This window comes from Girardinichthys multiradiatus, chromosome 7, assembly GCF_021462225.1.
Source record: "Girardinichthys multiradiatus isolate DD_20200921_A chromosome 7, DD_fGirMul_XY1, whole genome shotgun sequence".
NCBI classification, from domain to species: domain Eukaryota; kingdom Metazoa; phylum Chordata; class Actinopteri; order Cyprinodontiformes; family Goodeidae; genus Girardinichthys; species Girardinichthys multiradiatus.
The window spans coordinates 5,079,572-5,093,426 of record NC_061800.1 but is presented as its reverse complement, the minus strand read 5'-3'; the positions used below and the strand labels follow the sequence as shown (position 1 = coordinate 5,093,426).

At 43.5% G+C, this 13,855-nt stretch overlaps 1 protein-coding gene across 3 annotated transcripts in view; it reads right to left on the bottom strand.

Annotated features, from left to right (window-relative positions):
* Positions 1-13,855, bottom strand: part of rif1 (replication timing regulatory factor 1) — a 48,706-nt gene that overhangs the window by 32,773 nt on the left and 2,078 nt on the right. For 2 of the 3 annotated variants that reach the window (XM_047370783.1, XM_047370784.1), the window contains exons 5-26: positions 13,236-13,332; positions 13,014-13,144; positions 12,837-12,931; positions 12,503-12,692; positions 12,323-12,415; positions 11,113-11,251; positions 10,872-11,023; positions 10,652-10,766; positions 10,387-10,563; positions 9,747-9,857; positions 5,951-6,013; positions 3,502-3,605; positions 3,329-3,415; positions 3,173-3,246; positions 2,892-3,072; positions 1,686-1,793; positions 1,463-1,612; positions 1,285-1,384; positions 921-1,210; positions 637-839; positions 415-508; positions 206-334 (exon numbers count right to left, since the gene is read on the bottom strand). In XM_047370783.1, the coding sequence (XP_047226739.1) occupies positions 206-334; positions 415-508; positions 637-839; positions 921-1,210; positions 1,285-1,384; positions 1,463-1,612; positions 1,686-1,793; positions 2,892-3,072; positions 3,173-3,246; positions 3,329-3,415; positions 3,502-3,605; positions 5,951-6,013; positions 9,747-9,857; positions 10,387-10,563; positions 10,652-10,766; positions 10,872-11,023; positions 11,113-11,251; positions 12,323-12,415; positions 12,503-12,692; positions 12,837-12,931; positions 13,014-13,144; positions 13,236-13,332 (2,883 nt within the window). The remainder of the gene's footprint in view (positions 1-205; positions 335-414; positions 509-636; positions 840-920; positions 1,211-1,284; positions 1,385-1,462; positions 1,613-1,685; positions 1,794-2,891; positions 3,073-3,172; positions 3,247-3,328; positions 3,416-3,501; positions 3,606-5,950; positions 6,014-9,746; positions 9,858-10,386; positions 10,564-10,651; positions 10,767-10,871; positions 11,024-11,112; positions 11,252-12,322; positions 12,416-12,502; positions 12,693-12,836; positions 12,932-13,013; positions 13,145-13,235; positions 13,333-13,855) is intronic. The other variant, XM_047370785.1, reaches the window with a different exon arrangement.

The window sequence follows — 13,855 nt, the reverse complement described above, 5'->3', positions numbered from 1 at the left end:
CTGGGCATTAGGAGGCTCTGAATTCCATTTAGTCTCAGATGAAATGAGGTTGAATATAAATGCACACCCCACTTTAAAATTCTATGGTCTATCACATACATTCTTCTGGTTGTATTATGCCATAATGTGGTAGACATTGAAGCGGTATGAATTCTTTTTAAGGGCTTGCATGAAATGTGATGTGAAAAGTGGGTTTAGAACTTACTGAAACTGGCTTGGATGTCTTTGTGGATCTCCTGTCCTTCAGCTCAGGTTTATTGAGCGTGGAGTCCCTCTTCCCAGTAGAACTAATGGGCATCCCACTGAGCTTTGTCTCCAGCTGAGAGCTCTCACTCTGAACACACACAAAGATAGCGTTAGAGTGCTGAAGCTGCAAGCAGAATGTTAAAGGTCAGACCAATACAAGCAACTTACAGAACAGGTTTCACTGAACTCATCAGGAACACTGATGGCCTCAAAGCCTGGAAGAATGATCGGAGTCTTCTGTTTCACTTGGCTCAGTACTGGCCTGTGAGATGTAAGCGATCGTTAACTTCTAGAAAACGACTTAATATCTTGGCTGTTTTTCATTTATCGTGAACAAACGGGACTATTCAGACATTGAAGACAGCATTGTAACAAGCGCCATATATTCACCTGATCTCCTCAGGATATTCAAGGCTGACTGTGTTGGCAAAGGTGGCGTTCCAGAACTGTGTGACCACCGTGCGCAGATGCTTGTTCTTGTGTGGGAACACCACACAAAGCAGAGGTGACAGTAGTGCTAGCAGCTCATTATTGTAGGTTAGGGTGGAGCGCGACTGCAGGCAGCCAAGGACCTCACAGAGAAGTTTTTCCAGCTGCAGCAGACCGATAGCAACTTCTAAAAACTATTCATTAAACACTGCTTATTTTGAGGACGTGTTTGGTAAAGTACTGACCTTTCCCTCAAGGTGAATGGAGAATTTAGTGGTCTCGGTTGCAGCAGGCTTATAAAAGAGCATGAGGGGCTGAATCAGAGCGTTTAGGGCCTCCGTGATGGCATTGCCGAGGACAAGGTTGGTAAGGAGAGCGGACACAACGGAGACCAGCACTGAGCCCGCCGTCTCAGGGGAAGCCTCTGGGGCCTCGAGGTAAACCTGCAGACACTGCACCAGCAGGGAGAGGAACGTAGACAGATTCCCCATGGCTTTGCTCTGTTTCCGCGTCCAGTTCACAGGAGTGTGAGGAACTGGAAGGAAACAGGTTTTAAAAAGCCAGATCTTCTACACGGCCGTGAAAAGTGACAAAAGTTCCACTACTTACACTTCAGCTTCTGTTGAAAGTGAGGTGTGTATGGAGAGAAGTCCACACACTCCACCATGACATGCAGGATACTGGAGACAGTGTTTAATGTTGAAGGAACCTGCAGGATCAGAAGGCATGAATGCAACTAAAGGTCTGTTTACATCTGGAGTTACCCCCACACCTCCACTACACTCACCATCAGCGCCTCTCTGTCTACTGCTGCAGCCATCTTCACACAGAGCTCCTCACAGCAGATGTTTTCTTCAGCTGTGACCACCAGAGCAGAGCAGCGAGCGAAAACTCTGTACAACTTCAACCAGGAGGACAGCATGGACTTCTGGGACACCTGAGGTCAAAGCAGTAACCAGAATTAGCAGAGAAACCATCTTTGAATTTAACAAAAATGAGCATCAACAAACCTGCTGGAGCAGAGTGCCGTGGAGGAGGTGTGTGACAGGGAACATCAACGCAGAATGCATTGCACTGAAGTTGTGCTCCAGAGCATCACCTTGGTTAACTTCATTAGACTGTGGAAAGTGATTTATTATGTTAGAGGTTAACAACATATTCCTACAGCTTAATGCAAAGACAAGTCATTGTTTTTATTCTCAAAAATACAAAAAAAGACATGAGTGTCCAGCTAGACTCCAAGCAGACAAAGACCACAGAGCATGCAAGAAACCGTCGTCTTTTTGGGTATAAAATACTTTTAACTAGAATAAAGACTTTCTTCTCAAAACAGCAAACAGAAAAACTGGTGAATGCCTAGTTTGAGTAAGTTAGAATACTGCAATTGTGTCTTTACTGGTCTGTGTAAAAATATCAGTCAGCTGCAGTTTACCTGCTGCCAGAGTCCTGACCAATAACAGGACAATGGATTATTTCATAGCAGTTCTTAAATCACTCAAATTGGACCCTTTTTATCAAAGTATAGACTTTAAAATGCTGCTATTGGTCTATAAAGTTGCTTCAGAGACTTACTTACCCAGTGTTTCCAGGACCAGAACTAAACAAGCTTAGGCAGCATTTTGTTTCTACGCTTCTCAACTTAGGAACAAACTCCTTGAAAACCTGAGATGTGAAGAAACTGTTGGTTCCTTCAAATCAGGACTGAAAACATTTCTGTTTACAGCAGCTTTTGGATCTGACAAAAAACAAACTGTTGGCCTGACCAATGAGTGATTAAAGCTTGAGATCCATTCAGGATTTGAATTTAAAATGAACTTGATTTAACTTTGGTAAACTTTAAATTGTATTTTAACATTTCTTTTATGCAAAGTTTTAAACGGCTTGACATATTAAGCTCTCTTAAAGCAAAAAACTCCACAGCTGTGTGTGGAAGAGACTTGAGCAGAGCAGCTAAAAAACACTTAAATTCACACTCAATTAACTGTAAACCACAAGAAACCATGTGATCCAAGAGTCCCGTCAAGAATTAGCTGTGCAGTTTCAGGAAATCTGTCCCTAGCAGGACTCACAATTACTAAAGATTTTATAGAGCTCTGTGACGGGTCAGATAGTCCTCTATCAACATGTCATTGGCTGTTTTCTATGTACAGTAACTCATTTTAAAGTCCCTGTAAACACACTGAATGACAGCTGATCAGCCCTTCAGCCTCTCCCACCTGTGTGATTGTGTCAGTCAGAGGGCCAACTATTAAACTCCACATCCTCCACAGCTGCTCCTTGTTCTGCAGAGACCCTGCACAGCTGCTCATGGCACCCAGCACGGCCTCAGCAAATGCTAGAGGAGAAGTGGGTCCAGACAGGCCGTATGAGACTAGAGTCTGCAGGCAATGAAAGAACCTGGAGACATACACGTTAACTTATCAGGAATGCATCAACTCTTTACAATCCAGTTTTTCTGGGAGATGTTTAAACTGTTAAAACTGGAGAACATATCTACCTCTCATCCTCTACGTAGGCTGGAAGCTTGCTGCTGTTGAAGAGGAGAAGGATGAGGAATAGAGCTGGGGTACCCTGCAGAAGCAAACACAAAGATGGAAGCACATCACCCTGAACACATCATCCCCACAAAGTCAGAAACTAAAGAGATACTCACATTCAGCACATCCATCTTGCCCACTTGATAGGAAGCGGAGCCGAGAACTCTCTGAGGCAGACCTTTCACTGTGGCCTCTAACAAAATCTACAGGAGAATTCAACGGCATGGTTAAAAGTGACAGATTTTTTCCTAGATCTAGTATGGAGTTCGTGATCTGGCAGCCATCTCACCAGGCATTTGTCTGCAGACAGAGCCTCTGAGGCGACGATACTCTGCAGTGCCTGAAGCATCAGGGTAAGCACCTCACAGCCCTGGCGCTCCTTCTTACTGCCTGCTGACACAGAGCACATAGTACTTCAAACAAACCTAGGGGTGACCAACATCATGGATTCGTTCAAGATGTGAGAAAACTCATCATCGGGGACATGCCCCTCAGTGTTTTTCTCTCCTCACATCAGCCTAGACCACAAAGATCAGTAGGCTCAGACTTAAACTGATGATGATGGTGAGACTGGGTCGTGCAGGAGACGAGGACAAGGTCTTACTGATCCTCATCTCAAGGGTAATTCTACAACCCAATCAGAGTACTCTATGTGGAGCTGCAAGGCTGAACCCACAACTGGAGAGCCCCGCCTGCTGGGCAGCAGCCACAGTAACATACTGACATCGTCTGTAGGTTCTGAAACCAACAAACAGACTTTGGGCCACAGAATTCATGGTCGACCCAATGACCCCAGTGGAACAAGCCCTAATCACCCCCCATCCACCGCCATGCTTAACAGCAGGCAAAATGTGTTTATGCTAGTGGTGAAATATGATGAAAAAATCTAATTAGAGTCTTTGCTCTCTATTAACTGCATTTTAACAACATTATCAAATAGGAATATTTCACACAATAGGTGCAGCTTTTTATATAAATGTTGGCTGACAGCGGAATCAAAGAACAGATGTGAAACGCAGACTTGCTCAATTTGGCTCTGAACCTGTCCAGGTATGTTGAAGCTAACATTAGCTGTAGTGTCTGTTCGCAACATCATGTTCTGCAATGAGGTGGTGCCAGATATTGATGGGACGTTCAAGAACCATCTGATTCTTTTAAACAGCTCTTTACCTTCAACGACGGGACTGGAGTCTCAGTCAGCGAGAGCCGTTCTTTGTTTTACTATGCTTGCATTTAATACCCTGCATGCACTGCACTCGCTGCTTCAATTTCATTTTTAATTATATTATGTTTATTACGTACAGAAGAGGGGTGGTATGAGCACACGCCCATTGCTTACTGTCACTCATTAGGGGTCATGGTGCAGACAGCCGTGAGACGCCAACGCCGGCTGCATGCAGCGTTAGAGAGGAAGAGGATGGTCACAGTGTGCTTCTTTCTCGAAGAAGAAATGAGTGGCGCAACAACAAAGCGATGTATCTGGGAGCATTTTTCTCTTCTATTTTGTTACATTTTGCTTTCTTTATTTTGCTTCTATATTACAAATATCACTGAAATGCTATTAATGCACACGACATTTGTAGTAAAGAATTTAATTAAATATTATGATAATTTATACTTAATTTCATGAAAATATACGCATAAAGGATGATTATTTTACATGAACATGCAGTGGTTCTATTCTGCACCTTACTTAATACAGATGATTCAACTTTGTGAATTTCACCCACACATGCCAGGTTTGAACACCATATTAGGGATAAACAGCCTTTTTCTTTAAAACATGAATATTTTTAAAAATCGATCATTAGAACAGCTCTCTGAAGTACACGGTTCCTTTCACAGAGACATAAGTTCCATCACTAATACCAGAGGCTTGAAGCGTGGCGGTGCTCATTTCGTCCAGGGGATCTTTTTCACGGCTGACAAAAAACTTTAGGTGTATTACCCCCACCTACTGGGCTGGAGTGTGTGCATCAGTGTTAGTGTTGGGCCATAAATGAGGGACCTGAGAAAGGTGTGACTAAACACATTTTTCTCAGTCCATTTTTTTCCCTGTAATTAATTAACTGAAATCAGTTCAGCAGTTTCTAATAACCAAACACAGCATATCAGCAGGAAAAGGCTGCTGTGCATTGTGATCAAACTCTTCATTATGGTTTGGTCTTTCCAAAGAAGAACCTTAGAAATACTTCATCATGCTGCAATATTCATTTGTGCCTCCTAGAGTTTTCTTCACCGCAGTCTAAACCAGAGGCTCTAATCACCAGCCAAGGACCAGTTACCAGTTTGTGTTTTATTGGTGCCGGGGCCTAGAGAAAGAATTTCGGTTGTAATTTCATACTCAGAGGTTGGAAATTCTGACTTCCGATTTCAAACAGAACGCACAATTTGACTGCCAAGATCTGAAGTCAGTGAAGCCAACAAACATCCAGACCCTGCAACAGTTTTTGGAAAGGAAACAGGTCTTCATGTCTACACAGCATTGGAAAGCTTTCACTTCTTCCTTCACACGTGAAACAGATATTATACAATGCTACAAAAACTTGTGCAATGCAAGCCACAGCAATAAACTCTGAGCTCAGAGTCTTGGCTTCTATTTCAAGTAGTAATAATAGGAATCCTACAGAAGCTGGCACTCAAACAGTGTAACTGCAATTATTCAGTGCAACACAATGAGCCTTCCTGTGTTTAGGTATATACTAAACCACTAAAAAGCCAGCAGAAGAGGTGCTTACCTGACTCTATAGTGAAACTGACAAACTGGACAAGACTGGTCCATATGACGGCCAACACCGGCTCTGTGGATGGAAAGAAGAGGTAAGACTGTTTACATTCAGAATCAGCTCCAAACTTGCAATCATACGGTTGGTGAAAGGGCTGTATTTTATAGGTTTGCCAACACTGCTCCGTAGTGTTCATACATCAAGTGTGCTGCAGTTTACATAAAGCAAGAGTTCCAATCAGGAGTCAAGCTAAACTCACTGAAGCATTTTAATCAGAGCTGGATCAGAGGAAGTTATTGCCATACAATTACACCAGGTATGTCTTTTCTGTTATTACCGCACCACTCCCAGTCAGCTATAAGCCTCTTTACCATCAGTGCCCAACCTATTTGGGTCGAGTCAGGTCAGTTCAACGCAGTTTGGTTCATTTTTCATTACAATTGAGGACCATCTCAATGGGGACAGGGTCGTTTATAGCAAGGTGGCCCCACGGTCCGAATTCATGCGATTTATAGTTTCACAAACAAGAGATTCTGAGTGAAAGAAGAGAACCAGCGAAGACTCTGGGCACAAGGGGGGTTAAGAGTTCATCCAGCTGGCCAAATTAGCTGACTCTATAGTGAAGTCTGTCATGCCAATACCATGAATTCAGTCTCTGCATGAAATGTAAAGCTTGAAAAATATCATCCTTCCAAATATTGCTATCAAGCAGTTCTTTTTACTGCCCACACCAACATTACATGATGATTGTGATTCAATATATTGTGAAGCTCTAATCCTAAAACATACAGCTTGGTTCTAAACTGACCGCTCAGGTACATGTATGCAAATCACAGTGGAACCTTGAGTGTAGTTTATCCTGACTTTCAGTTGTGTGCATTTCAACCAGTGGTTTACATAAATTCTGCATGTACAGGGGTTGGACAATGAAACTGAAACACCTGTCATTTTAGTGTGGGAGGTTTCATGGCTAAATTGGACCAGGCTGGTAGCCAGTCTTCATTGATTGCACATTGCACCAGTAAGAGCAGAGTGAAGGTTTAATTAGCAGGGTAAGAGCACAGTTTTGCTCAAAATATTGAAATGCACACAACATTATGGGTGATATACCAGAGTTCAAAAGAGGACAAATTGTTGGTGCATGTCTTGCTGGCGCATCTGTGACCAAGACAGCAAGTCTTTGTGATGTATCAAGAGCCACGGTATCCAGGGTAATGTCAGCATACCACCAAGAAGGACGAACCACATCCAACAGGATTAACTGTGGACACAAGAGGAAGCTGTCTGAAAGGGATGTTCTGGTGCTAACCCGGATTGTATCCAAAAAACATAAAACCACGGCTGCCCAAATCACGGCAGAATTAAATGTGCACCTCAACTCTCCTGTTTCCACCAGAACTGTCCGTCGAGAGCTCCACAGGGTCAATATACACGGCCGGGCTGCTATAGCCAAACCTTTGGTCACTCATGCCAATGCCAAACATCGGTTTCAATGATGCAAGGAGCGCAAATCTTGGGCTGTGAACAATGTGAAACATGTATTGTTCTCTGATGAGTCCACCTTTACTGTTTTCCCCACATCCAGAAGAGTTACGGTGTGGAGAAGCCCCAAAGAAGCGTACCACCCAGACTGTTGCATGCCCGGAGTGAAGCATGGGGGTGGATCAGTGATGGCTTGGGCTGCCATATCATGGCATTCCCTTGGCCCAATACTTGTGCTAGATGGGCCAAGAACTACTGAACCATTCTTGACAACCATGTGCACCCAATGGTTCAAACATTGTATCCTGAAGGCGGTGCACCAATACACACAGCAAGACAGGTGAAAGATTGGTTTGATGAACATGAAAGTGACCCCATAACCTGCACAGTCACCAGATCTAAATATTATTGAGCTACTTTGGGGTGTTTTGGAGGAGCGAGTCAGGAAACGTTTGCCTCCACCAGTATCACGTAGTGACCTGGCCACTATCCTGCAAGAAGAATGGCTTAAAATCCCTCTGACCACTGTGCAGGACTTGTATATGTCATTCCCAAGACGAATTGACGCTGTATTGGCTGCAAAAAGAGGCCCTACACCATACTAATAAATTATTGTGGTCTAAAACCAGGTGTTTCAGTTTCATTGTCCAACCCCTGTAGGTAAATCACTGGCTGGCACTGAGAGGGTCGCTATCACTAACAAGAGTTTTGCTGCTTTCCAAGCCTTAAAGTAGCAGGTGGAATACGGCCACTGAAGTCAACACTATTGATCACAGTATATTCCTGGAGTGACTGGAGAACTTGGCTGTTTTGAGTCTTTCTTGAAGGACAGGGACTTTTTTTGTGTCAATAGGAAACTTTACATCAGGTGACAAAAAAAAAAAAAAAAATCACATGAGGGGTTCCCCAAGGTTCCATCCCGGGACCCCTCTTATTCAATATCTACATGCTCCCCCTTGCTCAGATCATATCAAGATTATAAGTTACCATAACTAAGCAGATGACACACACCTCTAGGGCTGCAACAACAGATCGATGAAAATCAATTATTAAAAGTGCTTGCAACGCATTTCATTATCGATTTGTTGTGTCGCGCGATTTCTAAATCACTCGCCACGTCACGGAGCCGTTTACATCACCACATGTCAATTAGGGCTGACAGAAATAAAGTTTTTAAAAAAAACTCAACCTGCAGAGCAAGCTAAACAGAGCGAGGTGGAGGCAGAGCAGAGGCGGCATTTTTAAAGATTAAATAAATTCTACAGAAGAAACGGTTCAACCCAAGTTCTCAAAAGAGTGGGAACACTTCATGCTTCACAAAACTAATAAATGCCTAACACGTAAGCTTTGCAAAAGTGATTTGACATTGCACAGGAGCACCACAGTGATGATTCAGCACCTGAAATGGAAACATGTTGGAGTCGATGAGGGTGAAGGTGAACAGCAGCGTAAGCCACTACAATATCCTACATTTTTTCCTTTTCAAAGTGAGGAAACGTTACGTAGTCTCTCCGGTAGCTCGTCTGATGACACCATTTGCTTGTTTGGTGGTTAATGACAGTGATAGAGTACGTGTGTGTAACTTTTTTTTTCAGTTTAATTGGCTTAATCAGTGTTTCAATGTGATTTATAATGATTAAGTGTTAATTTGCTTACCAAGTCTGAGTGTGGTTGAGCTGGGCTCTCCTAGACGACGTTAGGAGGAAGATACAGAGCATCAGGGAGTCTATGACTCTTGGTCCAGACGTGGACCAGTTTTAAAAGGAATATTCTCCCATTATCAGGATGCATAATGGGTCAGACCAGTTCTAAGGAGTTGCCTCCTCTCCAGGGAGAAAGCATCAAGTGCATTCATTATCTTCACTATCGTCCAACGGTATTTTATTTCCCTTTATCAGGCCACAGCAATGTCCTTTTGTCATCATGTAAAGCACTTTGAATTGTCTTCTTGCTAAATAGCCAAATAAACTCGCCTTGCCTATAGTCACCAAGAGTCCGCTAATCCATTAACAGCTGTACCGGGATGGAGAGGGAACCGTTGTTTTGTCTGCCAAATATCATTTAGATTAGCCATTACTGCATGTTTAGAGATTTGGGGAGAGGGACTGGGAGAAAAAAAAAAAAGGTCTTCGAACTTTCCCAAACACTGACAGGACAGTGATGAAAGTAAAATGGACCAGGCAGGTAATCCTTGAATTAATAAAAAAGAAATAGCCATCTTGAGCAAGACCTGCTCCAGCAGTAGATGAAGATCCAGTCGGTCTGTAGTAGAGACTAAGAGAAGTAAAACTCTGGTAACCCCCTCCCACCAACCATCTCTGCTCACCTGGAGCATCTTTGCCGATGTTGGTGAAGCCATCTCTGATGCTGGAGATGAGCACAGCAGCGTGTTTCATGAAGGACGGTGCACCAGACAGGAGCGGGTGGTTCAGAGGTTCTGGAAACAAAACACGATGTTCACATTAAGGAAAACTGCAGCATGCGTGGACACAAGAGTCATTTCCATCCAAAGTAAAACCAAAATAAATGCAGCGATTCTAAAACATCTGTGCAGTGGAGTAACCATATGTTGGATTCCTTCCAACAGAGCTGTGCTTGTCAATCAGGATTTCTACACATTCAAGTAAACATTCTGAGATCTCAGCTCACCTTTACTGTATAAACACTAAAGTTTATTCTAATTTTGGGGCAGATCCTTCTAAAGGGGTCTGGCTTTAAATATAGGATCTGTAAAAACCATGGACTGGACAGAAGCTGGACAGATGGTTCGATGACAGAATATGGATGAACAAACAGAATTCTACAATTAGATAAGAAACATATCTGGGAATAAATTTTTCCCAAGATAACCCAGACAAAGAAAATACTTATATTCTAGACTTTTCTGGACTCCATCAGAACCCTGATCAGAGCAACTCAGGCCCCTGCAGGGAAGACTCAGCTGAACGTGTGTGGCTCTCACCCACCCAGATTTAATATGAGCTTGTTCTTTGTTGCAGCAGCAACAACCTCTGGTCCCAGCAAGTAGTGAAGCAGCATCTCCAGCCCCAGCAGCTGAATAGAGGAGAAGCTGCCTGAAGCCTGCATGCTGGAGTTTAGGTCCATTCGAGGTGTGCTGGCCGAAGTGTTGAAGCTCACGTTGCCTGCAAAGACAAAGTTAACACGGGAGAGTTGTATTTCCATCCGAAAGCTTCTGGCCCATAAATTATCCATCGTGACAGAGAACTCAACCTGATTTTGGCGTGCTGGGTAACATGGCTCCGTTTTGACTGACGGCTCGAGAAGGAGTATTAGGAATAGAGGATGAACCAGATCCGATGGCTGACTGGAGCAGAGGCACGGAAACCTGCAGAGAATCAGACACCACCAACATCTCACAAAACGGACACCCTCGTCATGCATGGGTAACTTAGGCTGATCAGTAGGAATGTGTGACATAGGAGCTCCTGACCTGATCAAAGTTGGAGGACAGATTGGGTCCCAGCTGCACAATGAGATACCACCACACTTCAACCTTGGTTAGCAGGAGGGCCTCTGTTCTGACATGGATGGATGTCAGTGGCTGCATGAGGAGCTTTATGCGTTTGGAGCTACACAGGATATCTGGAAGAGTTTCACACCTTAGTCATGAATGAAAGGGCAACATGTGGGAGTTAAGGGGACAGGGGTCAGCCTGGGATGCTGGAGTTCACCTGGGTTGAGAGCAAAGTTATCGATGAGGCTCTTCCAGGCAATGAAGGCAATCTTCTTGATGGTGGGAGAAGAGCTGCGGAAACCAAGCTCCTCCAGATGCAGCAGAGAGTTGATGAAAGGACCTCCTTTGTGCAGCAGCTGGGCAGGGAACACATGCCAACATAGTTTTATTACTAGTCAGACCTCAGCTCTCCTAACTGCTCTGCAGGATGACGCTAGAAGGAAAACTGTTAGCAGGGTTCCTACACATCCGTTCAGACTCAATTTCTAGTTTTTTTCCCCATAATTGTTTATAAAATGCTGGACATTTGAGTACAAATATTAACTTTGAATCTGTGTGAGTAGCAATGAAGTCATAATGCTGTTGGTTCCACAAATAATGGAACAGCACAATGAAGCTGCTTCTTGGAATCTGGATCAACTCCAATCAGCCCCATTTCAACTTCTATAACTCTTGAACTTATTCATAAGGAATGGCGCATCCTTGACTAAATGCAGATTCTTGGTAGTTTATTTAGCTTGTAAAACATCCCAAAATGGTGGTTCAAGTGCTCTGGCATTTCAGACCTAGTTTAAGAACAGGTCCAGTTAAACTGAATCTAAAGGTGCTTCGAGATCAAAGTATCAAAAAGGCACTTTATTGATTTTTTTTTAATGATGTACATCGAGTAAGCGAAAAAATTAATACCGATGGGTAAACATCAAGGGTTGAATGTGGTAAATCAAGGATAAAGAAACATTAGTGGATGATTGTCCTTTAGAAAAAGAAAGAAGAACAAAACCTGGAAATCGTCTTGTTGCCATATGCATCCAAACTTGGAAAGTGATAAAAACAAATTGCAGACTTTTCAAGACTGTGTAGGAACCCTGTGTTATTAGTTTGGGATATTTATTTGGGCTACTTGCCACAGTGGCAAATGGTTCTGAACGACACAGTAGGATGGTCATAATAATAAATAATAAAGACATTAGGTTCTACAAAGACACTCAATTTGGTCAAAATCCATACAAACAGACCCATCTTCATCAGCTGAAGTGCTTTTTAAAGGTTCAACCTGGGACTGAGGCAGATGCTAGAACTACGTTAAGTTGTCGATTCGAAGTGAGTCTCTTATTTTCTGTGTTAGGATTTGTGAAGAGAGCTTTTTTAGACACATGGATGTGTTGAAACGTCACCCTTCATTCAGATAAACAGCCGAGACATTTTACCTTTCCGAGGAGCTTCACAAACAAAGGCCAGAGCTTCAGGACGTTGGTTTCATTCTTGGACATAAAGAGCTTCTGCAGCTCTGGGATCAGTTTCTGTGAGAATGAATAAAATAGTTGATTTTCTCACAACTATTTTTATTTATTGCAATGTGACACCCACACGCACACACAGAAACTCACTGTAGACATCAATGGTTCGATGACGGCAGCCACCTCCTTCTGTTTGGTCAGCAGCAGAGGCATGCCCATCTCCAAGGCTGCAGCAGCGCGTAGACGCACCTTGGAGGCGGAGTGCACCACCAGTGGGATGACCAGCTTCACCCACCGCACTGCTCCGTCACACATTTGTGTTGGTGCCTGCTCTAGCATCCTGAACATGAGACAACCAGAGGCACAGCCAGAGGGGGTCAAGTGATGCTGAGTCATGGTGAGAGACTGAGGTGAAGAGTTCAGAGTTTTAAACAAGTTCATGAAGTAATGATAAAGGAAGTGACAAGCAGAACAAAAAGAGTACCTGATGACCACATTCAGGGCTTCGTGCTCCATTACTGTAGACTGGATGTCCTCCCTGTTCCACACACCCTCCAAAGAACCCAGCAAAGTCGGAACCTGAAGTAAAGAACACCAACCGATCTGTTTAACCACCTGCACCAATAATACCCGTCCAATATCAATCACTGCCAAAGCTTACATTTCTGCCAACTACATCTGCAGGAAAGCTCTGTTTGGAGATCACCCATAAGGCTCTGGTACAGGTGTTCTTATCGGTCGACTTCGTCACCAAGGAGCAAAGTGCTGACAGTATTTGTGCTGCAAAGACCTCTGGAAAACAGAGGATTCATTGTGAGCAGTACCAACACACCGACGAGTTAAAGCCATCTGTAGCACTGAGTGACGAATAAAAAACACTTACCAGAGATTCCAGAAACCACCTGAGAATGGTACACACAGAACCCTAAAGCCTGTAAGGCAGCTTGGCTCAGCTCTGTGTTTGGACTGCTGGTGTGGGTCTAGAAACAACATACAGACCCAGAAACTATTAGGGTAGGGATTTACAGGATATCTCACAACATGTTATCATTAAAAGAGGCAATTTACAAATTCTATAACAATCACTGAGCTGCTGAATCATTGCATATCAGTTTATGTTTCTGATAAGTCAACTATTTTAGGACTTCTGGTGGGGTGCAGTTAGAAGCACTGTTGTCTTGCAGCAAGAAGATCTAAGGTGTAAATCCCAACCAGGGGTTTTTCTGCATTGAGCGTGCATGTTAATCATGTGTGTATGTAGGTTCTCTCTGAGTAATACAGCTTCCTCCCACAGTCCAAAAGCATGCACCACAGGTTAACTGGCCCTGTGTTGGACTGGTAGCCTGACCAGTCCCCCATCCCATTTCCATATTTAGGGTCTGATCCACGTTTGGGCCAGTTTGACCTAAAAATATGACTATGGTCCTTGATCAAACCTAAATAACTGAGTGACCACCTGATGATAATATATAACGTTTTTATCAGTTAGAGCGAGTAAATGAT